The sequence below is a fragment of the Panthera leo genome, chromosome E2 (genome assembly GCF_018350215.1).
Source record: "Panthera leo isolate Ple1 chromosome E2, P.leo_Ple1_pat1.1, whole genome shotgun sequence".
Classification (NCBI taxonomy): Eukaryota; Metazoa; Chordata; class Mammalia; order Carnivora; family Felidae; genus Panthera; species Panthera leo.
This window is the reverse complement of record NC_056693.1, coordinates 10096055-10122404: the sequence shown is the minus strand read 5'-3', so window position 1 is coordinate 10122404 and position 26350 is coordinate 10096055. Positions and strand designations below refer to the sequence as shown.

The following is a 26350-nucleotide window of genomic DNA, read 5'->3' as shown; positions in this document are numbered from 1 at the left end:
TACTTAGCAGAGAATCCTTGGCAATCTGAACTTTCTTAGTCTCTGTTCTGATGAGTTGTGGAAAAGTACGTAGGCCATTTTTGAGCCATAGAATTAAAGCTGAAAATAATCTTAACCAAACATTGTTTGAGCACCTGCTATGTGCCAGATCCTGTGCCTGGGAATCCTCATCAGATCCTTGCCAGTGGAAAAGAGAAGCATAAACAGTTCTCCTCCTCTTGAGGAGAGCTGTACCAGAGCCGTGGAGATGGCGGTCGTGTTGTGCTATTCTGTTCTCCAGCCTGTGTGAATTACTCCGTAATAAACTGCCACGGAGCTCAGGGAACTGGGGGTCTGGCCGTCTTTGGGGAGCTGGAAAGTCTTCACAGAGGATGAGACATCTGAGCTGGCTTTTAAAGACGAGGGGGGCGGGGCACCTGGATGACTCAGGCTGGTTGAATGTCCGACTTTGGTTCAGGTCATGATCTCACTATTCCTGAGTTCGAGCCCCGCGTCGGGCTCGGTGCTGACAGCTCAGAGCCTGGAGCCTGCTTCCGATTCTTTGTCTCCTTTTCTCTCTGCCCACCCCCACTCATACTCTGTATCTTTCTCTCTCAAAAATAAATAAGCATTAGAAAAAAAATTTTAAAGAAAAAGAAGGGATTTGCTAGGGGCTGAAGAGAGGCAAGAATATAGCAGGTGGACGAGCAGTCTCTGCACCAGGTCGCTGGCGCCAAGACCATGGTGTAGCGAGGCTGGAGCTCGCCGGGAGCTGGCTGGAGGGAAGGTCATCAGGGCCCTGCTTTTCAGCCTTTAATTCTCTCTCTCTCTCTCTCTTTTTGTTAAGATTGGATTTTTAAGTGATCTTTACACCCAGTGTGGGGCTTGAACTCACAACCCCAAGATCAAGAGCCACACGCTCTTTCAGCTGAGCCAGTCAGGCGCCCCCAGGCTTTTATTCTTAATAGCAAGTCATTCCCCAACTGGTAGGATGTCAGAATCCCTTGGGGAACATTTGAAAAATGCAGATACCCAGGTTCTAGCTCAGATTTAGGGGATGGAAGTAACTAGGTGAGGCTGGCATCTCTGCATGTTTGTGCAGCCCCCCGGTTTCTGAAGGCTCAGCCAGTTAGAGGGACACTGCCACAGAGAAGGCCATCCCGTGTCCTGTGTCACAGCTTTGGGTCACTCGTTGTGTTCTTACTTTACAACATAGTAAGTATTTATTTTGAATGGGGCCATTACTACACTGAGGCAGGAAAAAAGGAACTAACCCAGGTAGTTTTTGAATATATACTCTCAGACTGAAGAAAAAAGAACTATAAACAAATATTGGACTCAAGTTAGTTGGTTTGTTTTTCACAGTGGTATATGGGTTAGCACTTCTGAAACTAGTTAGTTCTAGAATGGAGCAAATTGGTAAATACATTGTGAATGATGAGAATCAGGTTTTTTTATTGCCAGAAAAGGGAGTTCCTAGAAGTATGGAAGGTGGGAGAGTCTAGGAAAAGCCCTGTGGGATCAGATGGGAATTGGAGTCACCAGGTAAACTCTGGTTTTTCTGTGTAGGTACACAAATAGACATGTGTATGTATGTGTCTTCACGTGATATGTATGTATTTCCTAGTTCTGTTTGCTGAGAGGGCTCAGAAGCAAAGACACTCTGGTAGCAAGCCGTGAATACGCCTCGTGCCCAGACCCTGATTGTTGATCTCCCAAGATCTGAGCTCAGAGAAATGGCGGTTTCTGGGGCTTGGGTTGGAAAATTACAGGTGAGCTGGGAACATTCTATGCCAGAAAGTAAGGAAGCACTCAAAGAATGACAGGTCATGTCAAGGACACAGGAGTCAACTTGAAGGGGCTCCTCCTGGTGAAATCTGGGAAAGTTGGAGGATCAAGTAAACAAAAGATTATAATCCTTAAATAAATTAATTTAAAAAATAAAAATAAAAGAATATGGGTCAAAGAAACATTATAACCCACAGAATAAAAAAGAGTCCATGAATCTTGTTGATACTTAAGTGAATAAGTAAATAGATGGGGGGAGGGGAAAGTTCTCCCCCCACCCCCCCACCATAGAAGAATAAAGCAAAATCTGTATATGACCATGACCGTAGTAGTAAAAATTGTCTCCGTCAAGAATCCTTGACGGATGCTAAAACTAATGGGAAGGTTTGCTGTGAAACAGAAGCGGTATCTCTTCCCAAGGTAGTTTTTATTTTATTTTTTTTTTGATGTTTGTTTATTTTGAGAGAGAGTGCACAAGCGGTGTAGGGGCAGAGAGAATCTCAAGCAGGCTGTGCGCTGTCAGCGCGAAGCCCAGTGCCGAGCTCCGTCTCATAAACCCTGAGATCATGACCTGAGCTGAAATCAAGAGTCAGATGCTTAACTGACTGAGTTGCCACCCAAGTGCTGCCACCCCCCAAGTTAGTTTTTAACTAATTGCGGAGAGAGACTTTAGAGAGCCCTGGCAGATTGTATCTCAACCAAGAGATCAAAGCCGATGCTCCAGAAATGGGACAGATAGAGCTCATGCCTCCTGAGAGGATGCACTGAGAAGGACACACCAGCAGTCCGAACTCCCTGTCCAAAGTGGGTGATGTGAGTCTGATTATGAGGAAACCTCAGACAAACTCTGATGGAAGAATATTGTACAAAGTAAATGGCTTGTACTCTTCCAGGTGTCACTAAGGACCGAAGAATTCTCGTTCCAGATTAAAGGGGAAGAGAGAGCCTGGTTAACTAAATGGAATGTAGGATTCTGGATTAGATTGGAAAGCGGGAGAGTTTTCTTTCCTTTTGCTCTCAAGGACATTAGTGAGACAGTTGGTAAAATTTGAAAAAGATGTGTAGGTTAGATAATATCCTATCAAGGTTAATTTCCTAGTTTGCCTAATTGTTTTGTGGTGATGTCGGAGAATGTTCTTGTTTTTAGGAAATACACTCTGAAGTATTTAGGGACAAATGCCAGATCATTCAGGAAAATAGAAGTATGTATAGATATAAAGAAATACTGATAAACACGGAAGAATGTTAACATTTGGGGAATCTAGTGAAGTTATACAGGAATTCTGTCTAGTTTTTCTGTATGTCAAAAAAGTATTTCAAAAGCTAAAAATAATGAAAAGCGAGAACAATCTCCAAAAGAACTAATTCTCAGCACCTGGAATTATGTTAATATTTTATAGCTGATGAGTAATCATTGCAACGGGCTTTTTGATCTGTGCTGTGTCCGTAGAATGACGTGTTTAAGTAAGTACATCCTCATCATCTCTTCAAATGGTGGGGAGATCTGTATCTGTTATTTTCTGTGTACAGTTCCTCTAGAAAAGAGCCATATAGATGCCCTAGATTTTCAGGGGTGCCGAGAGACCCTTGCTGGGAGAGAAATACCGCTTATCACCGGTGAGAACAGCAAAGCCTTGGTGAATCAGGCAGGAGATGCTGTGCAAGGCTGGGATGGCCTCCATTTATGGGCCTTTGCTCCGCAAAAAAGAATTTCTCCTCTGTCAAGCAGGAGTGGTAGGCAGACTTCAGGGGGTGTATTTACATGTAAACAGTTCACACTCCAAGCAAGCCTTTAAGTTCTGTCTGGAGCTGGGCAGGACCTTATTAAAAAATACAAATGGTAGCCTGAGGACAAGTACTAGGCGGGGCTAAAGGCATAGATCTAGATGGCGGCCTCTGCAAGTCATTTCCCCCTACTGACCCTCATTGTTGGTTGTGGGCTGGATTAAAGATGAGGTGTCCCAACATGCTGTCTGTGTGTACACAGAATGAATCTGTTGGAAACCAGTGCTCCAAATTGAGCTGTAAGTTTTATTCCAACCTATTTGCTGTATTCTCTTCTGCGGAGCTTTTGTCAAGTTCAAATGCTTGATTGGTGGCTCCTTTCACCTAAAGCCCCAGACAAGCACTCTGATGCCAGAGTCCAGCCAGATGCCTCCCTCCTATTGAGATGATCTTGAGTTTTCCCATAGGATTGTCTCTCGCCAGCAGCCTTCATCCGTGGCATAGTCCTTTTACCAGCCTCTGCTTTCAGAGTTCCTCCTCCTAATCCATTTCCAGTCACCAGACCGATCTGTCTAAAAAGTGAAATCCTTCCATGCATCTTTTTTCCCATCAGGATGCAATTTAAACTCCCTGGATTGGCATCCTAGACCTAGGACCTGCTGGCCTCTTTTTCTTTTTCTTTTTCTTTTGTTAAGTTATTTATTTATTTTGAGAGACAGTGTGAGTGGGGGAAGGGCAGAGAGAGAGGGAGAGAGAGAATCCCAAGCAGGTTCTGCACTGTCAGCGCAGAGCCCCATGTGAGGCTTGAACTCAACGAACCGAGAGATCATGACCGGAACCAAAATCAAGAGTCAGACGCTCAACCGACTGAGTCACCCAGGTGCCCCGAGCCCTACATTCTTACTGAACTACTTGCTGTCACCCCATGTTGTCATCCCTTCATTTCTACACACATTTCCATTCCTTCTGCCTGCAACATCCTGCTTCAGCCCTTCCCTCTTACTCTCATTGCCCAGCTCCAGCGTTACCTCCAGGAACCTAACTCCCCTTATCTGAGTTGCGTCTCCTTCCTTGGTAATCCCATACCACCCTCCTGACAACATAGCTGACTTGACGTCTGTCTTGTGGGCTCCCTTGTCTCTTGACTGTCCTGCACAGGCCAGATGCAGAGCCTTGGTAAATGTGAATTGATTGCTGAGGCCACCTGTCCCAAGTTTGAAGAATTTTGCTAATTCTTAATCTGTGGCTTCATTAATTTCTTTGGGCTCATGTAAAGCCACCTAGATGGTGCCAATTTGCATAGTCTTTGTCCTTTCCCCCACTATGCCACCAGACCAGAATTACCTGGAAGCCCCACACTTGGCTGCAAGACTGTGCCCTAAGCATGTAAAGGATTGAGAAGTGTTTGCACTCTCCTTGGACCCCCCATGTCCACGGAGCAAGCAGCTCCTGTGTCTGCTAGGAGCTGGCAAGGTTAAGGACCTCCCTCAGGGAGTTTAGGATCTTTTCTAAGGTGGCTAATCTTGGTTTGTGAATCTAGCCAGTCCAAGTTTGGAGTTCACATTTCCTTTCTCCACCAGTAGAATCTTCTCAGTCACTTAAGCATTGAAGTCTCCAGCGTTGATCTGAAGGAAGAAGTTCAGGTCCCAGCCCTGCTAGGTATTTCCTGGCCTGACGTCAGTTCCTTCACTTAGTGGCCTCTGTAGAAATGGAGGAAAGTTTGATAACTTTATACTCCTGACGATCTTGTATCCTTGAGCCTTTGAAATAGTTCTGTTTTCTCCTTTTTTAAATTGTAAAGGTGAAACATATCAGAATATTCAGATACCTCAGAGGAAACCGCCATTCATTGTGTATTCTTCTAGAGCTTTTTCTTTTCTTTCTTTTTTTTATTTTTTAGTAACCTCTATGCCCAGTGTGGGCACATGCTTCACCAACTGAGCTAGCTGGATGCCTCTAGAACTTTCTAGTATCTTATACCTCATTCTTCATCTCTGTATGGATTCTGTTGCAAGGTGTCTTGATGATTTGTCAACTATTGTAGACTTCAGAAAACTTTTATTTCTTTGATCCCTCCTGCTTTAGTTTTCCCTGCCCCCACCACACTCCTTACTTATCTGTCTGCTTTTATGATATGTAATGATATGTAATTGTCTTGGTCTCTAGACCTCAGCTTGATTTGGTGATCAGTTCTCTCTCTCTCTCTCTTTTTTTTTTTTTTTTTTTTTTTAATTTTTGAGAAAAAGAGTGTGTGTGCGTGAGCAGGGGAGGGGCAAAGAGCAAAGGGGACAGAGGATCTGAAGCAGGCTCCACACGGACAGCAGTGAGTCTGACGCGGGGCTCAAACTCATGAACCATGTGATCATGACCTGAGCCAAAGTTGAACGCTCAACTGACTGAGCCACCCAGGCACCCCAGAAGGAACTTCTTATTTTAGAACTTAACAACCTTTGCGAACCGGGTCAGAGGCAGCCATCGCTGTTTGGGCCTGGCATTCCCCAGTGGGTGTTTTGGTGTCCATCAATGACAAGAACTACTGAGGATGAGACAGCCACAGGGAAATGAGTTCCGATAATGGGGCCAACACTTGAGTGCTTGTTGATTTGCTGCTGTCATGACCGCAGATGTTTAAAAATAATTTGTAGGAAGGGTGAAAGAAGAAAAGCAGTGGGGTTTTTTTGTTGTTGTTGTTTGGGTTTTTTGGTGCCACTGCCTTATCAGTGGTAGAGAACACAGACCACAGTCATTCAGAAAGGAAGGCAGTGCCATGTGAGAGAAGAGAGGTGAGGGGAAGGGCAGAGGTGACCCATAAGTGTGGTCTGGCACCTTCCAGCCGGCAGCAGGTAGTCTGGCGAGAAAACCCACCCTGGTGAGGCACCTGCTCCACTCTTCAGTCTGACAAACGGGTAGAACCCTAAGTCTGCCTCATTGGGTCGCAAGGATTAAATGAAGGCCCGGCATATATTGTGCATTCGTAATTGTTGATTAAGTAAGTGTTTCACCTGTGTCAAAATCGCGTTAAATCTTCATAATGCCCTCGTGAGAGCATGTCTTACTATGATCATCCACTTTCATATGAGGGTATTGAGTCTTAGATAGGCTAAGTCATTTGTCCAGGGTCACCAAACCTAGTAAGTGTTCAAGCATTGCCCCCCGCAGTCAGATTTTCATTACAAGGGACCCTTGAACAACACAGATTTAAAATGTGTGGGTACACTTACACGTGAAGTTTTTCTCGATGAATACAGGGCGGTAGCGTAAAATGGGTTTTCTCTTCTCTTCTCCGTGATTTTCTTAATATTTTATTTTGTCTTGCTTACTTTATAGTAAGAACACAGTATATAACACACATACCATGAAATACTATTGTTTATATTGTTTGTAAGGCTTCTAGTCAACAGTAGGCTATTCGTAGTGAAGTTTTTGGAGAGCCAAATGCCCCTAAACCCCTGTGTTGTTCAAGGGTCGACTATATTAGCATTACTAATAATGGCATTATGTCTGTTTTAAAAATCTGAACTTCTCAAAAGCCCTGTGACATTTCCTTATTCCACTTGGCAGATGGGAACCCGAGGCCCCTAAGAGCAGACCGTAATAATGGGCAGCATTGTCGGTGAGACCTGCCTGGTTGTCTGCTCTGCGGCCCCGGCGTCTCCCCCACCCCCGACATCAGCCTGTGCTTGCGCTCGTCTCGGGCCCCCGGCCCAGCTGCAGTTCTTGTCTGGCGCCTCCCATCTTTTCTCTGACTGTCAGACAACGGTCACGGGAATGTCCTGTGCCATCTTCCCTCGGTAAGAGCGGTTGGCAGAGAGCAGCAGATGCCCAGAGTCAAGGTCATGTGCCACTCAAGTGCTGGGCTAGAGAAAAGGCCCTGTCTCCCTGCTGCTTGTGACCAGGCAGGGTGAGTGTGAATGCAGAGGGCCCTGTCAGAACCCCTCTGTGGGTGGAGGCTGAGGTTGGCAAAGCTGATAGAGAAGGGGCCTTGCGGCGGGGGGCTGTGGGTCTCTCTCCTCGCCCTCCGCATAATTTGCCTCTGGATTTGAGAATTTCTTTGTCCTTCTCTTTTTATGAGTTACAGTCTTTGCATACTGTTCTACTTTCAAAGGTGAGATTCTAGCTCAGGAATCACTTGACATTTTTTAAAGGAGAACTAGAATATTTGGCTGAACCGGAGTTTGACTGAGTGAGTGGTTTGCATTATTCTAAACTGGTGGGCTCTGGGGTGGGGAGCCAAATCCATTGGAAGTGCTTTTTTTCTTGCTGACTAGCGTTTTTCCTACCTTGTCTCTATTCCCAGGAAGGCAGTGTAACATTGAGGTTCTGAGTGTGTGTGGTGGTGACCTTTGAGTCCATTGTGACTCTGAGCCTCTAAGCTTCCGTTTCCCACCTCTAGAGCAGAGTGGTGATAGTTGTACCTGCCTCATTCTATTTTATCTCCACGTGGTGGAGTGCATTTTGAATATAGGCTATAATAGGACTTATTTTATTTTGAGAGAGAGACGGCGAGTGTGTGAGGGGCAGAGAGGGAAGGAGAGAGAGAATCCCAAGCAGGCTCCACACCATCAGCACAGAGCCTGACTTGGGGCTCAAACTCATGAACTGAGAGATCATGACCTGAGTTGGATGCTTAACCAACTGAACCACCCAGGCACCCGAGAACTTTTTTTCTTTTTTCTTTTTTTTTTTTTTAAGATTGTGTTTTTGGGGTGCCCGGGTGCCTCAGTCAGTTAAGTGTCCGACTTCAGCTCAGGTTATGATCTCATGGTTCGTGGGTTCGAGTCCTGTGTCGGGCTCTGTGCTGACAGCTGCTTCAGGTTCTGTGTCCCCCTCTCTCTCTGTCTGCCCCTCCCCTGCTGTCACCCTGTCTCTCTGTCTCTCTCAAAAACAAATAAACATTAAAACAATTTTTTTTTAAGATTTTATTTTTAAGTAATCTCCACACCCAGCGTGGGGCTCGAACTCACAACCCCGAGGTCAAGAGTCACACACTCCACTGACCACTTGGTCAAGCCAACCAGTGCTCCTGTAGGACTTGTTTTAAACCTAAATGTTGTAAAACCCATGTGACTAAAACCTGCTTAAACATAATTTTAATAGTTGAATACTATTCCAACCTCTCAACATATGTTTTATGTAACCATCCTGTCACCTAACGTGAGGTTATTTCCAGATTTTCAGCGGTATAAATAACGTAGCAGTGACCATTTATACATAATTCAGTCACTGGCCAAGGGTCACGACCCTTCATAAAGATCCTGTGAACCACATTTTCTCACGGTTTACTGAGCATGTACACGCCCACCAGAGCTCTGAGTGACAGAGCAGTGCCCTCTGCCTTCTTGCTTAGGTTGAGTAACCTTGGCCTTTAATTTGGTAGGCAAAACATGTCATCTTGTTTTCAGGTCATTTCTGAGAAGTAGCACTCTCCTTTCCTTCCCCCCACCAACAGCTTCCACGCAGCTACTTCAGATGCTTTTCAGAAGAAAGTGAGACGTAAATAACAGGCAACTTTCTTTTCTGTTTTGAGCTGATACGTGATGAGGTCCTACACCGGGTTTCTCTGGTGAATGGTGGCTAGGACTTGGAGCTCTGGAGGGGCATTTCAGAGCAAGCCTGAGGCCGCTCCAGCGGGGAGCCTCTCTGGAGAGCAAGATCGAAGCACTCTGTGGCAGTGGTGACATTCAGGGCTTATGAGCATGCCCTCTGGATTGCAGGGCCTGGGGCTGTCTGGGTCCCTTCTGGGCCTCCAGCACAGCTCAGCACAGGGTGTGGGCGTGGAGTGCAGGTGCTCAGGAAATGTTTGTGGATGAAAAATGAATGAATGAATGCATGCAAATACCTACTTATAAGTTTCTGCGTTAAAGAGTGGGGTAAAAGAAGGGGGAAGGGGGGGCGCCTGGGTGGCTTAGTCAGTTAAGTGTCTGACTTGGGCTCAAGTCGTGATCTCATGGTTTGTGAGTTCTGGCCCTGCCTTGGGCTCTGCCCTGACAGTGCAGAGTCTACTTGGAATTCTCCTTCCCTCCCTCCCTCTCTCTGCCCCTTCCCTGCTTACTTGCTCTCTCCCTCTCTCAAAATAAATAAACTTTAAAAAATGTGTGTGTGGTGGGGGGGGGCGGGTAAGGTAAGTCTTGTGGAACTGAGCTGAGCAGATGACCAGGTGCCTCCAAAGGTAGGAAAGAGTTTGAGAGGGCCAAACTCCCAGTGAAATGTCCCTGCCTTCTCCAATCCAGCTCTGTCCCCCTCCTTTGAGCTTCATGCCCATTGGCTGGCTTTTCTGCACCTTTAACCCTCAGCTATGGCCTTGAAAGCCAGACTTCATCTTGTTTCCCTCTTGAGGGCACACGTGGTGCACTGTGTATCTTTTTTTGTTTCTTGCTGGACCTTCCAGATCTACTGTGTTTGTAAATGACATGGTAAGGAACAGATCCATCCTGGCTATCTTGAAAACTCTGTTAAATTCTGTTAGTAGAAAAGCAGGCCTGGTTAGTTAGGATGTGTGAGGACCTTGTGTCAGTTGTTGTGAGCCCTCCTCGGTGTGACTTTTTCTTCCTTGGCCAAACATTGAGGCTTCCCACAGAGCAGATATTTTCTCAGTGCCCACCGTGGGGCGTGCCCTGTGCTGGGCATTAAGTAGAGAATAGTGAACAAAGCAGATATGGTTTCTGTCCCACAAGCACAAAAATCCAGGAGAGGAGACAGGTCAGTCCTTGCACAAGTGAATTTATAGACGCCTGTAAAATGCCCTACTGAGGTCCAAGCATCAGAGGAAAGAGTGTAGGGTGTGGAGAGTATCAGGATTGTTCAGAGGCGAGTCTCTCTAGTCTCCAGAGCTGACAGCTGAATTAGCGATGGTAATAAGAGTTAAGTGGGAGATTTCAGCGTGAAGTGTGTCAGTTTCTCTGGGGACGTGCAAGCTGGGTTTACGGAGACCGCGGAAGAGCCGCCGTTCCAGAGTAGTGTCATTTACCCAGTGCTTACGCTGCTCCCTGTGCTGTCCTGGCTGCTCTCAGGGTATTAACTTCACTTCTTAAACCCCGTAAGGGAAGTGCACTTAGGATTCCCATTTTACAGAGCAACTTGGGTGTTGTCACTTGCACAAGGTCACAGTGAGTGGAAAAATCGGGATCCAACCCAGGCAGCCTGGCCCCAAAGCTGTGGTCGTCACTGCTGCCGTCTGCCAATTTCAAAGCTCCTCAGGCTCTGAAGAGCAGCACGTGGATGTGCCAAGGGTGAGAACGTGCCCAGGGTCAGTGTTTGGGCCTGGTGGCCGGTCAGGACGAGATGGTTCTGCCCAGTGAGACCACCCCATTCTATCTAAGAGTGCTCTCTCAGAGCACCTTTTCTGGTTCCCACCTTTGGGTTTTTTTTTTTCTTTTTTTTGTTTTTAATGTTTATTTATTTATTTTGAGAGAGAGAGAACATGAGCACAGGAGGGGCAGAGAGAAAGGGAAAGAGAGTATCCCAAGTAGGCTCTTCACTGTCAGTCTGGAGCCCCACACGGGGCTCGATCGCAAGAAGTGTGAGATCATGGTTCGTGAGATCACGACCTGAGCCAAAATCAAAAGTCGGACGCTTACTGACAGAGCCACCCAGACACATATTTGTTTGTTTTTATGGAGGTGTACTTGACCTGTAATATTCTATTTTACATTACAACATAATGATTTGATATTGGTATACGCTGTGAAATGATCACAATAATACTAGTTATTAGTATCCTTGGTATGTATTTATTGAAAGAGCAATTGACCAAACAGGAGATGTAGTGTTTTGCCTTAAAAGATAGACTATAGGTTAGGAGGATAGCTTTTCCTTTTCTTACTCGAGCTGATTTCCAGGCCATTCCTAGAGATGATGAGTCTCCACTGGGTGAGCCAGCTTGAGAACGGGTCTGTGGGAGGTTGGGGAGATGGGTCAAGGGCGTCTGGTACAGAGAAGCTTTAGGTGTCAGGCAGATGAGGTTTTTGTGTAGATCTGGCTTTTCCCCCTTCTCAATTGAGCTGTTTTGGGGGGACAGCAATTGGGTTGGGGCTAATTTGCAACATTGACTTCACTTTTTTCCCCTATAAAAGTGTTGGTTTTTTTCGTTGGCCTTAGTGATTATGCTAAATATAATCAACCATTTAAATGTAGTAAGGAATTTGCAGAAAGAAATACAGTGATTAATAATTCTGCTTTCCAAATTTCTGTTGTAACATGAATCTGATGTTCTGATTCAGGTTAAATGTGAGTTTGAGTGTCAATTTCTTTTTACAGAAGAGCAGTATATTCACATGTACATAATTTTCTTTTAACATACGAAAAGGTTCTTGGTTTCTCCTTTTTGAAGTTTGCCTTTTTCCCTTACACAGGCAAGTCCTAAACTTGGGCAGAGACACTGGCCTATCATCTGTAGCGATGAATGTCATTCCCCCAGACTTTAACAACCTGAGTTAATTAAAAGGTTCAGAGGAAGTTAATCAAGTTTGGAACTCTAATTTTGTGCAGTGTTTTGATATGATTCGATGAGTCATCTTTTGGCAGAGCAGCTCTCCATCCCCGACAATATTTGATCTTAATGGAACAGTTTTATAATCTGGAAACTGGTGAGGAGGTGCTCTTCAGAAATGCAGAGTCAACTTGTGTGTGTGTGTGTGTGTGTGTGTGTGTGTGTGTGGCTGGCTGGTTGGCTGGCTATTTGGGAGGGGTCAAAAGCAGAACAAAGAGAGAATTTAATGAGCAAGAGCTTGTTAGGGGACAGGGTCAGTTCTGGGGCTGCTCTCTGCCCAGGACATGGGCTTCTCCCCGTCCCCCTCCACGCCTGCTGACTGGAGCGCTGACATTTGAAAAAGAGTGAAAAATACAGCTTCTGTTTGCTTTGCTGCAAGTAAGTGGCTGGACGGACTGGCCCCCTTCCCAGAGGCCCTGAGAGGACTTCAGATGTGGTCAGTGAGGTATCTGGACGGTGCCGGCCTGCCGGCCCTTGGCCAGGCGGCCTGCACCAGGACCGGGCAAGGGGCCCAGAGAAACAGCGGGGCCAGCTGCTGGCTGCCTTTGCTCTCTTTGTGCCACATCTTCCCTCTTCCTGAGATGAAGCTAGTCTTACACTCCGAAGATTAACGGGCATGGTTACTTGTGGCCTCTGCCTCTGCTTCTCACCCATTGAATTAAGAACTTAGAATTAATGGACCAATTGGGAGAGGAGAGGGCAGGACCCATCTGGAAAGTGCATCTCACAAAAAAGTGGTCAAATGTGGGAGTCCTCCTGAGGTCGGGGCGAAGAGCCAGACCACTTGGAACCCTTGGGGTTGTGTTCCTGATTTTCTGGCCATTTCTTCTGGATTCGATTAGGGTTAAGAAACACAGATTAGGAAGCCAGACCTTAATTGGTATTTCTGCTCCACTGCTTATTATTGGCAGTTGTGTTGAACAAGCCACTTAATCTCTTTGAGCTTCAGTTTCTTTATCAATAAAGTGGGGAGCTTAATCGGACCTACCTACCTCCCCAGGTCATTGTGGAGGAGTGGTAACGCACGTAAAATGTTTAGAGTAGTAGTGTTTGGCACGTTGTAGGCACTGTTTGTGCTGTAGTTATCAGAATGGTGTGAACTTTGTTCCAGGAGCTGTATTGTCTAACCAGAAGATGAAAAGTTTTGCGGTGGGGCTGAAAAAATTCTCTTCTCCCGATCCCTCATGACAGTTGGTGCTTCTGTCCCAGTGACACAGAAGTGAGGGGCATTGGAGGCGGCCAGCGTGGGGCTCCTGCTGCCCACCGCCCTGACGGCTGGAAATCAAGCAGCCTCCCTCAGTTTCCACACAGTTGCCACAGGGCCTTGGATTGGGCAGTTTGAGCGGCCCACGCTTGCCATTGCCTCTGTCACTGCTCAGGCAACACTGGTAACTCATTCTGGGTCTGTCCTCGTGTCCTCTCGGGAGTGATCGATGGGAATGATGATGACATTCGATACAGTCCGCTCAGAGTAGCCTCGTTTTGGCCACACTAGCAAATTCCCACGTTCCTTTGTCTTCACAGGACATTGTTGGAAAAGAGGCTTGCGCTAAACAGGGATTTAACGGCCGCTCCTGCCACCTTCTCCACCCTGCCCCCAAATGCTTATTCTGCAACTGCATTTATTTTCTCCAAATTGGAATTCCAGCAGCACATCTGCCGAGTTCGAAGTGAGGCTTAGGTGATGGCAGGACAGTGCTAGCCAGCATCCACGTTGTCAGCAGCTCGGAGTCTGCTGCCAAGTGCTCAGGTAGAATGGAAGGTTCTAGGAGCTCTGCTGTTGGAAGAGAGGAAAGGAACGATATTCAAAACAGATACTCTGGAGTCCATTCTTCAGAGTTCCCGACTTGCAGAGCCCCGTCCTGGGAGTGTGAAGGTTGCCAGAGAAATTTGGACCGGGAGCCTGTCTCTGAGAAAAACTCAGCCCAGGGCAGGTCGGGTCTTTCTTTTACCTGGGCCTCATGGTTTGGAGCACTTCACAACAACCCACTTAGGAACTTCCCTCGGGCTTCGTGGGGGCCATCGGTTATGGTTCCTGAGTCCTCGCCCCCCCACCCCCCACCCCTCCATAGGTGCAGCCTCAGGGCCTCAGCCTCCTCAGCCTCCGGGCCACAGCCTGTGCTTGGCCATCTTGCTGGTTGTCAAGCCAGGCTGCTCGTCACTGAGACGGTTTGTGAGTTGAGTCTTCAGAAAACAAGTAGGGCTGATTCCTTAGTCTGGGGTGGCTTCCAAATACTTGAATTTTTACAGAGCCTCGAAGTAATTTTGTGTCAGTTTTCAATCCACCTTAATTTTTAGGGAATCCGCCTGTTGTACTGACGGAAAGTATAATTTGTTGACGGAGTTCACTTTTTCGGTCCGCAAATCCCCATGAGACTTGAAAGCACTTTTTTTTTTTTAAGTTTATTTATTTTGAGAGAACGAGCAGGGGAGGGGCAGAGAAGGAGGGAGAGGGAATCCCAAGCAGGCTTCACACTGTCAACGCAGAGCCCCTTGGGGAGCTGCAGCTCCTGAACCGCAGGATGATGACCTGGGCTGAAATGGAACCTGGGCCGAAATGCAGCGCTCAACCGACTGAGCCCCCCGGGCGCCCCAAGGGAAGCGCCTTGGTAACTGCGAAGCCCCCTCCAGGTGTGGGTTGCTATCCCAGCGCCCCAGGGTCCGCATGTCTCCACCCCCACTCTGAAGCAGCTGGGGTGATGCGGGAGGGGCGTTGCCCCAGGGATGAGGCCCCGGGCTGGCCATAGGCCGGCCTCAGGAAGCGCACGGGGGACAAGAACACCATCCACCCTGTGTGCGGTGAACATCGCGGACGAGGTGCGGTGGCAGGAGAGGGTGCCGGTACTTTGATCAGTCTTAGGCTCCTTCCTGTGTCTTTTTGTTGGGGTTAAAAATTCAAACCTCGTTAGGGTCCCGTTATGCAGGAGCTCTGATTTGCTGCCGTCATCTGAACCTTTCCTCTGCTTCACAAGCGAAATTAAACCTTCGTTCTGGAGGTTGACACACGAGGGAGGTTTTGTTTGTAATGACCTGGCTGTCTGATGAGTCTGAGCATTTGGCTGGCCTTTCTGGTCGAAGCAGCCCTTTGAACTGATGCCTTGAATGATGCCTCCCACCCCTGACCTGTCTTCTGGGGCATAATAGGGTCTTTTCCCTCTGCTTGAAGCTTCTCCCCTGCTTCCCCGCCCCCCAGACTCACATACACTCGACTCAGTAACTGCTCCCTCAGAGAGGCCTTAACCGATGCCACCCTACCGAGGACGTCGGATCCTCTGTTACCTTATTGTGGCACCCGTCACAGTAATTTTAGTCATTTTTAAAATTATCGATTGCCTTTCTGGCTATGTTTGTGAATAAATTAAGAGTATGTTACCTTTCACTTGGCCCACTTTTTTTTTTTTTTTTTTTTTTGTAAGTTTTATTTAGGGGAGCCTGGGTGGCTCAGTTGGCTAAGCGTCTGACTTGATTTCAGCTCAGGTCACGATTGGAAAGTCGAGCCCCGCATCAGGCTCTCCGGTGACAATGCAGAACCTGCTTGGGATTCTCTCTCTTCCCTCTCTGTGCCCCTCCCCTACTTGCACTCTCTCTCAAAATAAATAATAAAAAACATTTTTAAAATATATTAACAGGGGCACCTGGGTGGCTCAGTCAGTTAAGCGTCCGACTTCAGCTCGGGTCATGAACTTGCAGTCCGTGAGTTCAACCCCCACGTCGGGCTCTGTGCTGACAGCTCAGAGTTGGAGCCTGCTTCGGATTCTGTCTCCCTATTTCTGTGTCCCTCCCCCACTCGTACTCTGTATTTATCTCTCTCAAAAATACAAATTTTAAAAAAATTGTTTTTTAATTTAACAAAATAAAGTTGTATTTATTTAAGTAATCTCTGTACCCCACGTGGGGCCTGAGATCAAAAGTTGCACGTTCTTCCGACTCAGCCAGCCAGGCGCCCCTTACTTGGCCCACATTTTAATTAATGTACCATTTTCTGTGTTTTCGTTCTCAGCATCTGTAAGCATTTGTTATGAAAAGACCTGTTTCTAACCTGCCTTTTTTGTCTTTCCAGTGCTCCTGAAGTTCCGCACAGATAAAGGAAGAGATCCTAGTTCTGATACCTTTGGGGAAGATTCTGAGTTGTTGCTCCAGATACGAAACGATGTGCTTGACTCCCTGGGTGTTAGTCCTGACCTGCTTCCTGAAGATTTCGTCAGGTTAGTCTTCATGTTTCCCACAGGTTATCCTGTATCGAGAACTGCCTGCTTTCAGTACACGCTTAGTTTGGGGAGATCCTTTATTAAGACCAAAAGCCCTGAGGAGAGCCTCCTTTGCTGTATTCTGCCTACTCCCATTGACCTCTGGTAAGAGAGGTGCAGGTTGTCTTTTGTCATAGATACTTTATATTCACGTGGCTGAAAACTCAAGGCAATAGAAAATCTAGATACACTATATATATACTCTCTATATATACTCTGCCAACAGCTCAGAGCCTGGAGCCTGCTTCAAATTCTATGTCTTCCTCTCTCTCTGCCCCTTCCCCGCTCATATTCTGTCTATTTCTCTCTCTCTTTTTCTTTCTCTCTCTCTCCCTCTCCCTCTCTCTCTCCCTCTCTCAAAAATAAACATTGAAAAAAATCTATATACATTACTCTATACCTTTCTCTTTATATCATCTTTTGGGGAAGTTTCCAGATCAGTACATAGTTCCCTCCCTTGTTTCTGCAGCTCTGTGGTATTTCAACATGGGCGCACTATAGTTTATTGAACTCATCCCCTACCGACTCAAGTTGTGACCAGGCTTTTGCTATCACATAATGCCGTAGCGTATGACCTTGTGAGTCGCGCTTTGTATGTGTGCAGGTGTAAGTGCAGTATCTATTCCTAGAAAGGCAGTGGCTGGGTCAGAAGATTGTAATTTATCATTTGGTGGCTAGTACCCCATTATTCTCCATTGGTAGCTTATCAGTCCGTACCCTCAGCAGCAAAGACATCTACAGTCCTAGCACCTCACCCTTGGGTCCTGGGATGCTTTCGCCCTAGACGACCAGTCTTTTACTCTGATACTCAGCAGGTTTAGGATTTGCTTGGAGAGGTCCAGAGGGCGACTAGGTCTGGATCCCCTTTCCAGGCAGTTCTGGGATCATCGCACTGTCATTCTTTCAGCGTCTCTGCAGACGCTGCCCAAAATGGGCTGTCTCTGCCCAAAATGCCTCCAGCTTATACCACTAGCGATGGTGGCTGTATTGGGTTTATTTAATTTAGCAGCTGTTATGTACCGGGCATTGTGGTGGTTGTCTTATGTACATGGTCTCCCTTTGCAATGACCCATTATATAGGGGAGGAAAAGCTAAATTAAAGCTCAACAGGGGCGCCTGGGTGGCGCAGTCGGTTAAGCATCCGACTTCAGCCAGGTCACGATCTCGCGGTCTGTGAGTTCGAGCCCCGCGTCAGGCTCTGGGCTGATGGCTCGGAGCCTGGAGCCTGTTTCCGATTCTGTGTCTCCCTCTCTCTCTGCCCCTCCCCCGTTCATGCTCTGTCTCTCTCTGTCCCAAAAATAAATAAAAAACGTTGAAAAAAAATTTAAAAAAAAATAAAAAATAAAAAATAATAAAGCTCAACAGCTAATGACAATAGCACCACGTATTGAAGATTTTCTGTGTTTTACCTACCTGTACAGCTACATTTAATTGTCACAATAATCGCTTGAAGTGTGCGTTATTATTTTTATTTTCCCATTAGTTAAATGAAGAAACCAGTGCTCAGAAAGATGCAATCACTTGCCCATGGTGTTATTTTTAATTTTTTACTTTAATTTTTTATAGTTTATTTATTTATTTTGAGAGAGAGTCTGTGTGTGAGAGAGTGGGTAAGGAGCAGAGATAGAATCCCAAGCAGGCTCTGCAATGGCAGCACAAAACCCAGTGCGGGGCTCAAACTCAGGAACTGCAAGATCATGACCTGAGCCAATACCAAGAGTCGGACGCTTAACCAACTGAGCTACCCAGGCACCCCATACTTTTAATTTATTTTTTTAGTGTTTGTTTTTTGAGAGAGCATGCATGCACGTTGAGTGGGAAAGGGGCAGAAAGACAGAGGGGGACAGAGGATCCAAAGTAGGCTCTGCACTGACAGCTCAGAGCCCTAGGTGGGACTCGAACTCCTAAACCCTAAGATCATGACCTCAGCCAAAGTTGGATGCTCAACTGACTGAGCCACCCAGGCGCCCCTTGCCCGAGGTTTTAGTATGCAGCCAGCCAAAATCTCACTTAGATCTTCCACACTGCTAATTTCTGGTAACAACACAGTACTACCTTGATTTCTTTTCAACAATAGAGTATATCAGGGTCCCTCCCTTTCCTGGTCCCGACTTTCTTCACTTTGGCCGGGAACCTCATTTAGACCCTACCAAAGCCCAACCAATTTAGGCCCGGCACTGGGCCTTGAACCACCTGCCAAGCTGTCGGCCAAAAAGAGGCAGCAGTCTCCGGGGCACTTGTGTAAGGTGGCCCTGTGTGGTCAGGGGCTCACGACACCGCGGGCTGGGTGGGGTCCCTGTGTCCTGCTAACAGCCAGGTATGCGTCTGTTGGAGGAAGAACAGTGTGTAAGAAGCAAGTGGCGTCTGCTCTGTGCTTGTTATAGGAAGAGGGGCTGGGCCACGCGGGGCCACCAAGCAAGGCCGACGCCGAGTGCCGGGCTGTGAGGATGCAGCTTAGTGACTAATTTGGCGTCTTGAGTGAAGAACGGCCTGAAAAAAGAACAGTCTGCCTGTGCACTGCAGGCCTTGCCTTCCCGAAGGAAAAAGCCACAGCCTAACCGGCTGCTGGCTGGTGTTCTTTCCAGAGTGTTTTCTTTCCCTGCCCACCCTCTTTGCAGAAACTGCCTTCCCTTGTCTAGGTCCTCATGTGCTCAGGCGCTCCCACTCTGTTGCCCTTTAAGTAAGAGGCGTCCGGTGGCCTCTTGAAGAGTGTCTGTGTGCAGGTAGATGGAGATACGGCCTGACATGGGCTAGAGACGCTGGCGAGGAAATGAGCCGCCGCCTGGCAGCTGAGCTGCCCTCACAAATTGTCCTCTGCCAGCTCTGAGCAGGGTGCACTCGCTTGAGTTGAGAGAGCTGTGCACAAGTCTCCATTGCCCTCATCTCTGCAATTTCTAACACTGTCCTTTGTTATTTATTCTCTTTCGGAGAGCTGTATTGCTTTTCTGATTATGAAAGTAACAGATGCCCCTTGCCAGGAAGTATTGAAAGGAGGAACAAGATCGCCCATAGTCCCACCCTTGAGAAGTGGCCACTGTTAATGTTTTGGGTTTCACCTCACAGACTTCTCCGTGTATTATTTATTCTAATTTTCCTTTCAATTTTTGTTTAAGTTTTATTTATTTAAGTGATCTATCTCTACACTCCGTGTGGGACTCGAACTCAAGACCCCAAGATCAAGAGTCGTGTGCTCTTCTGATTGAGCTAGCCAAGCACCCTATATTTCTTTCTTTCTTTCTTTCTTTCTTTTTCTTTCTTTCTTTCTTTCTTTCTTCCTTTTTTTTCTTCCTTCCTTCCTTCTTTCCTTTCTTCCTTTCTTTCTCTCTCTTTTTCCTTCCTTCCTTCAAAAAATTTTTAATGTGTATTTATTTGTGAGGGAGGGGCAGAGAGAGAGGGAGACACAGAATCTGAAGCAGCTCCAGGCTCCAAGCTGTCAGCACAGAGCCCAACGTGGGCCTCGAACTCATGAACCCCAAGATCATGACCTGAGCTGAATTTGGACACTTAAGTCGACTGAGTCACTCAAACACCCCTATTTTTTTCACTTTTTAAATAGCAAAATGAGATCACACTTTCCTTATGATAGCCTTATTTTTCCAGCATGTGTTCAACCTGTTTGCGGCAAAAATATGGATCAGTAGCCTCACTTGTGCTTCATGTTTCATTGTTTGATAGATAGATGGTTGTTTATGTAACCATTAGTTTATTGGTAGGTATTCAGGCTGTTTATAGTTTCTCAGTATTGCAAACATTTATGATGAACATTCATAATTTGTGCATGTAATTCAACTTTCGCTGTTTAAAAAGGTTTTTTGTTTTTTGTTTTTAAGTTTATTTATTTTGAGAGAGAGAACCAACACAGGAGGGGCAGAGAGAGGGAGGGAGGGACAGAGGATCCAAAGCGGGCTCCATGCTGACAGCAGAGTCCCACGCAGGTCTCGAAGTCATGAGCCGCGAGATCATCATGACCTGAACCAAAGTCAGACACTTAACTGACTGAGACACCGAGGTGCCCCGAAAAAGGTTTTTGTTTTTTTTTAAATTTATATATATTTTTTAAAGTTCATTTATTTTGAGGGAGAAAGCACGAGTTGGGGAGGGGCAGAGAGGGGGGGCGGGGGGAGAGAGAGAGAGAGAATGAATGAATGAATGAATGAATGAATGTCAAGCTGGCCCTGCACTGTCAGCACAGAGCCCGACACAGGGCTCAAACCCATGAACCGTGAGATCATGACCCGAGCCGAAGTCTGTCACTTAACTGACTGAGCCACCCAGGTGCCCCAAAGTACAGCCTTTTTAGGAAGCAGTTTGGAAATGTGCATCAAGAATCCTGTTCTCTCTTTGGTCCAGTAATTCTCCTTGATTTACTTGAGAATATACCTTTAAGAAATAATGTGAGCAAAATTCATGTACAAAAGGTATTCATTATCATATTTAAAAGAAAACTTGGAACGGCGTTAAAGAGTTAATGACACAGATCAATGCAGTGCTGTGTGCAGGTTGAAATGATGTTTATTATAGAGAGTGTCAAGCATACAGAAAAATGGAAAGAATCATCCAGTGGTGAATGCCAACGGACCACTCAGTTGGATTCAGTCGTTAATAATTTGCTTTTACTTTGGCGCGGGGGGGGAGGGGGGGGGCGACACTGATGACATGATACTTAAGCTGAATCCTTAAGGACACATCCAGGTGCATCAGTTGCTTTCAATTCTGTGTCTCATTTAATTCAGGAGTTGGCAAACTGTGCTTGCCACCTGTTTTTGTAAATAAAGTTTTATTCCACACCTCCTCATTTATGTATTATCTGTGGTAGCTTTTGTAGTTTTTACAGCTCTGTGACAGCAGACTCAGAGAGTTTAAACAGGGACCATATGGCACATAAAGCCAAAACAATTTACTGTCGCGTACATTACAGAGAAAGCTTTCCAGTTCCTAATCTAGAACAGTTTATCCCCCCCCCCCCTTTTTTTTAAGTTTATTTATTTCTCGTAGAGAGAGGGGGAGAGAGAATCCCAAGCAGGGCCCTGCTGCCAGTGCGCAGCTGGACATGGGCGGGGCTTGATCTCAGGAACCGTGAGCTCATGACGTGACTCCAGATCGAGAGTCGGCCGCCCGACTGACTGAGCCACCCAGGCACCGGGCACCCCACACTTTTTTGTTTTAAGGAGTCCAGGCCACCCATCTTCTGGGTTCTTCTGATTGTTTCTTGAGGTGATGCTTGTATTTTCTTGTTTCATTTTTATTATTTAGACTTGTTTCCTCAACGGTGTTTTTACAAGAGCATGTGACTTCATCTCAGGATCGTGAGTGTGAGCCCCATGTTAGGTGTAGAGACGATGTAAATGAATAAACTTAAAAAATCTTTAAATAATTTATATACAGTAAAATTTATCTTTTGTTAAATAGTAATGTGAGTTGTGTGTGTGTGTTTTGTTTTAAAGTTCCATGAATTCTTACAAAGGTATAGAGTTATGTAACCACCACAGTCAAGATATAGAAAAGTGTCATTATTGTAAAAATTCTCTTGTAGAGTCTTGATAACAGGGCAGCACCTTCCTTCCTGCACCCAGCGATCTGTTCTCTATCCCTGCAGTTCTGCCTTTCCAATAGTGTAACAAATGGAATCTGTTCAGTTCATGCAGCCTTTTGAGTCTGGCCTCTTTGACTTAACTTCGTGCACTTGAAATTCATCCATGTTATATGAAGTCGATAACTCATTTCTTATTGCTGAGCAGTAGTCCACTGTATGGATACACCAGTTTGTTCACCAGATGAAGCACATTTGGGTCGTTCCCAGTTTGGGGCAATTAACGACTAAAGCCACTATAAACATTCATGTGTTCTTGCGTGAGCATAAGTTTTTATCTCTCTTGGGTGTGTGTACCTAAGAGTGGAGTTGATGATTCATATGGTAATTCTCTGTTTAACGTTTTGAGGACCTGCCAGACTGTCTTCCACGGCAGCCACGCCATTTTACCATTCCACCAGCACTTCGTGCGGGTTCCAGTTTCTCCACATCCTTGCCAACAAGTGTTATTGTCTGTTATTTAGCCTTAGTGGGCAATAAATCCTATCTCACTGTTGTTTTGATTTGCATTTCTTTAGTGACTGATTATGTAGAGCATCTCTTCATGGGCTCACTGGCCATTTGTGTATGATCTTCAGCAAAATGTCTGTTCAGATCATTTGACCACTTTTTAATTGGTTTATCTTTTTATTGTTAATCATGATAGTTCTCCGTACACTTTGGATTCAAGTCCTTTATCTGATACATAATTCACAAAAATTGTCTCCTAATCTGTGGGTTGTCTTTTCACCCTCTTTGAAGTGAAAAGTATCCTTTGAAGTATAAGTTTTTAATTTTTATGAAATACAATTATTCTGTTTTTTCTTTTTTTATGTGTGCTTTTGGTATGATACCGTTTAAGAAACCATTGCCTGATCCAAGGTCGTGAAGATTTATTCCTCTGCTTTCTTCTAAGAGTCTTGTGGTTTTAGGGGCACCTGGGTGGCTCAATTAGTTAAGCATCCAACTCTTGATTTTGGCTCAGGGCATGATCTTACGGTTCTTGAGCTCTAGCCCTGCATGTGACTCTGCTGACAGAGTGGTGACTGCTTGGGATTCTCTTTCTCTCTCACTCTCAAAATAAATAAACATTAAAAAACGTTTTGTAATTTTAGCTATTACATTTAGGTCTGTGAGCCATTTTTGAGTCCGCTTTTGTGCATGGTGTGAGGTAGGGGTCCTGCTTAATTCTTTTGCATGTGGAGACCCACTTGTCCAGTATTGTTTGGTAAAAAGACTTTTTCTTTCTCTATTGAATGGTCTTACCACCCTTGTCAAAAATCAATTGACCATGTATGTATTTCTTTATTTCTGGATCGTCACGTGTACTTCATGGATCTATGTGTCTGTCCATATAGATACCAGTACCATAGTATTTTGATGACTATACTTGTGTAGTTGTGAGTTGCAAAATTGAGACATGTGAGTTCTTCAGCTTTTTTTTTTTTTTTCAAGATTGTTTTGGCTATTCTGGGTCTCTTCCATTCCTATGTTAATTTTTAGAATGCATTTTTCCATTTCTACAGAAAAGGCAGCTAGATTGGGATTGTGCCAGATATATAGATTAATTTGGGGAGCATTGGCCCCTTAATGATGTTAAGTGTTCTGATTTTTTTAAGAGTTTTTTTTAATGTTTGTTTCTTTTTGAGAGAGAGAGAGAGACAGACAGAGTGTGAGGAGGGGAGGGGCAGAGAGAGGGAGACACAGAATCTGAAGCAGGCTCCAGGCTCTGAGCTGTCAGCCCAGAGCCCGACACGGGGCTCGAACTCACAAACCGTGACCTGAGCCAAAGTCAAACGTCCAACCGACTGAGCCACCCTGGCGCCCCAAGTGTATCAATTCTTGAACGTGGGATATCTTTCCATTTATTTAGGTCTTTTATGTCTTTCAACAATGTTTTATAGTCTTCAGAATATAAGTTTTACACAACTACTGTTAAGTTATTCCTAAATATTCTCTTGTTTTGAAAAAAAAATACTGTTGGGTGGTGTATTATAAATGAAAGTTTTTCATTTCATTTTCAGAATGTTCATTGCTAATGTATAGAAGTATACGTTTTGTATGTTAATCTTCTGTCTTGCAACCTTGTTGAATAAATTTAATAGTTCAAATAGTTTTTCTCTGGATACCTTAGTATTCTCTATATACCAGATCAGATTATCTATGAATATGTATTCCTTCTTCCTTTCCAATCTGGCTGTCGTGTCTCTTTTTCCTTCCTTAATTGCCTTGGCTGGAACCTCTAGCACAGTGTCAAATAGAAGTGGTAAGAGCAGACATTCTTAGGAAGAAAGCTTTCAGTCTTTCACCATTAAGTATGATGTTAGCTGTGGATTTTTCATAGCCCTTGATCAGATTGAAGGAACTTCCTTCTGTTCCCAGTTTGTTGCATGTTTTTAGCATGAAGAGGTGCTGGATTTTGTCACATGCTTTTTTTTCTCTCTGTCAGTTGAGATGATCGTGTGTTTATGGTCCCTTTATTCAGTTAATACGCAGTACTAACATCGATTGACTTTTCAGATGTTACACCAACCGTGCTTTCCTGGTTGTAAGTCCCATGTAATCATGGTGTGTAATCCTTTCTGCATGTTGCTGGTTAGGTTTGCTAGCATTTTGCTGATGATAAACTTTTAAGAGAAGAAGGGCAAATATTAAATTGTACAGTATTGGGTGGCTCAGTCGGTTGGGCGGCCGACTTCGGCTCAGGTCATGATGTCGCATTGGGTGGGTTCGAGCCCGGTGTCGGGCTCTGTGCTGACAGCTCAGAGCCTGGAGGCTGCTTCCGATTCTGTGTCTCCTCTTCTGCCTGCCCCTCCCATGCTCATGCTCTGTCTCGCTCTGTCTCAATAATAAACAAACACTAAAAAAATAAATAAATTGTACAGTATCACACAGAGTATAGGTGTAATTTTTTTTTTTTTTAAGAAAACCTATTTCCACATTTGATTGTCTTTGAGTAGTGGGATTATGGGTGACTAGTTTTTCTGTGGTATCGTTCTCTATATGTTTTATAGTTCTGTGAAGGACCTTGATGATCTGGAGTCAAAGTTACCGCTGTGGCTGCACAGACGGGAACGTCAGTCCCAGCCAGGCCAGGCCGTGAGGAGATGTGCACCTTCACACACAGTAGGCACGAGTTGAATTGGCAGAGACTTTCTGGAGGGCATTTTGGCACAGGGTGTCAGGACCCAGAAATTCTACATTTAGGAATTTGCCAAAAGGAATTATTTGGACACCTGTGCCAAGATGTGTGTTGCCGTGTGGAACAGAAGTATCAGTCAGTAGATTACAGAGCAGAGCGAATAATATTACTTGGGTTTTTGATTATGTGTGTTTCATACGTGCACTTTGAAAAATCAGGAAGAGTGTGTACCACACTGGGAAGTTTAGAGGTAGTCTCCTGGTGGTGGGGTCCTTGGGTAAGCTCTCCCCTTAACTTCTCTGTGTTCCGCTTTGCTCATTTAAAAAATACGTTTGTGGGGCACCCGGCTGGCTCAGTTGGTTAAGCATCTGGCTCTTGATTTTGGCTCTCACGGTTTTAGGATTGAGCCCTGCATTGGGCTCCATGCTGACAGTTCAGAACCTGCTTGGAATGCTCTTTCTCCCTCTCTCTGCCCCTCCCCCACTTAGGCTCTCCCACGCACGCGCTCAAACTCTCTCTCTCAAAATAAATAAACTTTTAAAAAGTAAAAATAAAAGAAAAATGCCTTTGTGTTCAGGGCTGAGAACTGGCAGAGCACACTTCCTCTGGAGAGGTGGTAGAAAAGTGTTTTACTGCCTAGGACCTGTGATTTGGAGGGGCAGGTGACAGTATGGGCCAAAATTTGTCTTCTGGATGCCTCATCCCGGTCCAGAAGGGTTGGTATCTATAGGAGGAGTGAAGACTTTCTGTCCCCATGCTTCAGTTTCAGGCCCCAGATTTCCCATGCCTCCTGCATGTTAACACAGGCCTTCTCCCTGACATTTGTCTGGGAATAGCATATAGGACCCACTGCCCGTTGTGGGTAAGAGGAGAATTGCGAGAATGTGACCGGGGCACCGAAACATCTGATATTTGTTGACCTTATTTTTAGGAAGCACAGATATAGTCTTTCCTTTAACTTAAACAAAAAATGTTGTGAAACAATTCCTGCCTGCCAAGGTTCAGAGGTCTTTCCCAGCTAACCTCCTGGACCAGATTTCATTTTCACGCCTAGGTGCCAGCATTACCATTGCCGTGTGGATGGACTCCTCCTGGTAGGAGATGTCTTCATTCTCGCAAGCCCACTCCTGACCTTTGCCAGATGTCCTACCAGCCTTCCTGTTCCTCAGGGCTCCATTTTATTTGTGTTTTCTTGTAGGTACTGCTTCTCTGAGATGGCCCCCGTGTGTGCAGTGGTTGGAGGGATCCTGGCCCAGGAAATTGTGAAGGTAAAGAGTCCCCGAGGAGCAGGTCATTGGTCCACCGTGACCTTGTCAGAGTGCCAACCGAAAGAACCATGACTGCCTTAGAGAACTGCCTGGTTTCTCTGACCCCATTCATCCCTGTTTCGTGCCCTATTTCCTTTCTTCCCT

General features: G+C 45.6%; 1 protein-coding gene across 1 annotated transcript in view; it reads left to right on the top strand.

The window, feature by feature from the left end:
* The window catches only part of SAE1 (SUMO1 activating enzyme subunit 1), a 72732-nt gene that overhangs the window by 41171 nt on the left and 5211 nt on the right, over positions 1-26350 (top strand). Inside the window, exons 7-8 of the mRNA XM_042918377.1 lie at positions 16041-16185; positions 26137-26206. Coding sequence (XP_042774311.1) covers positions 16041-16185; positions 26137-26206 — 215 coding nt within the window. The remainder of the gene's footprint in view (positions 1-16040; positions 16186-26136; positions 26207-26350) is intronic.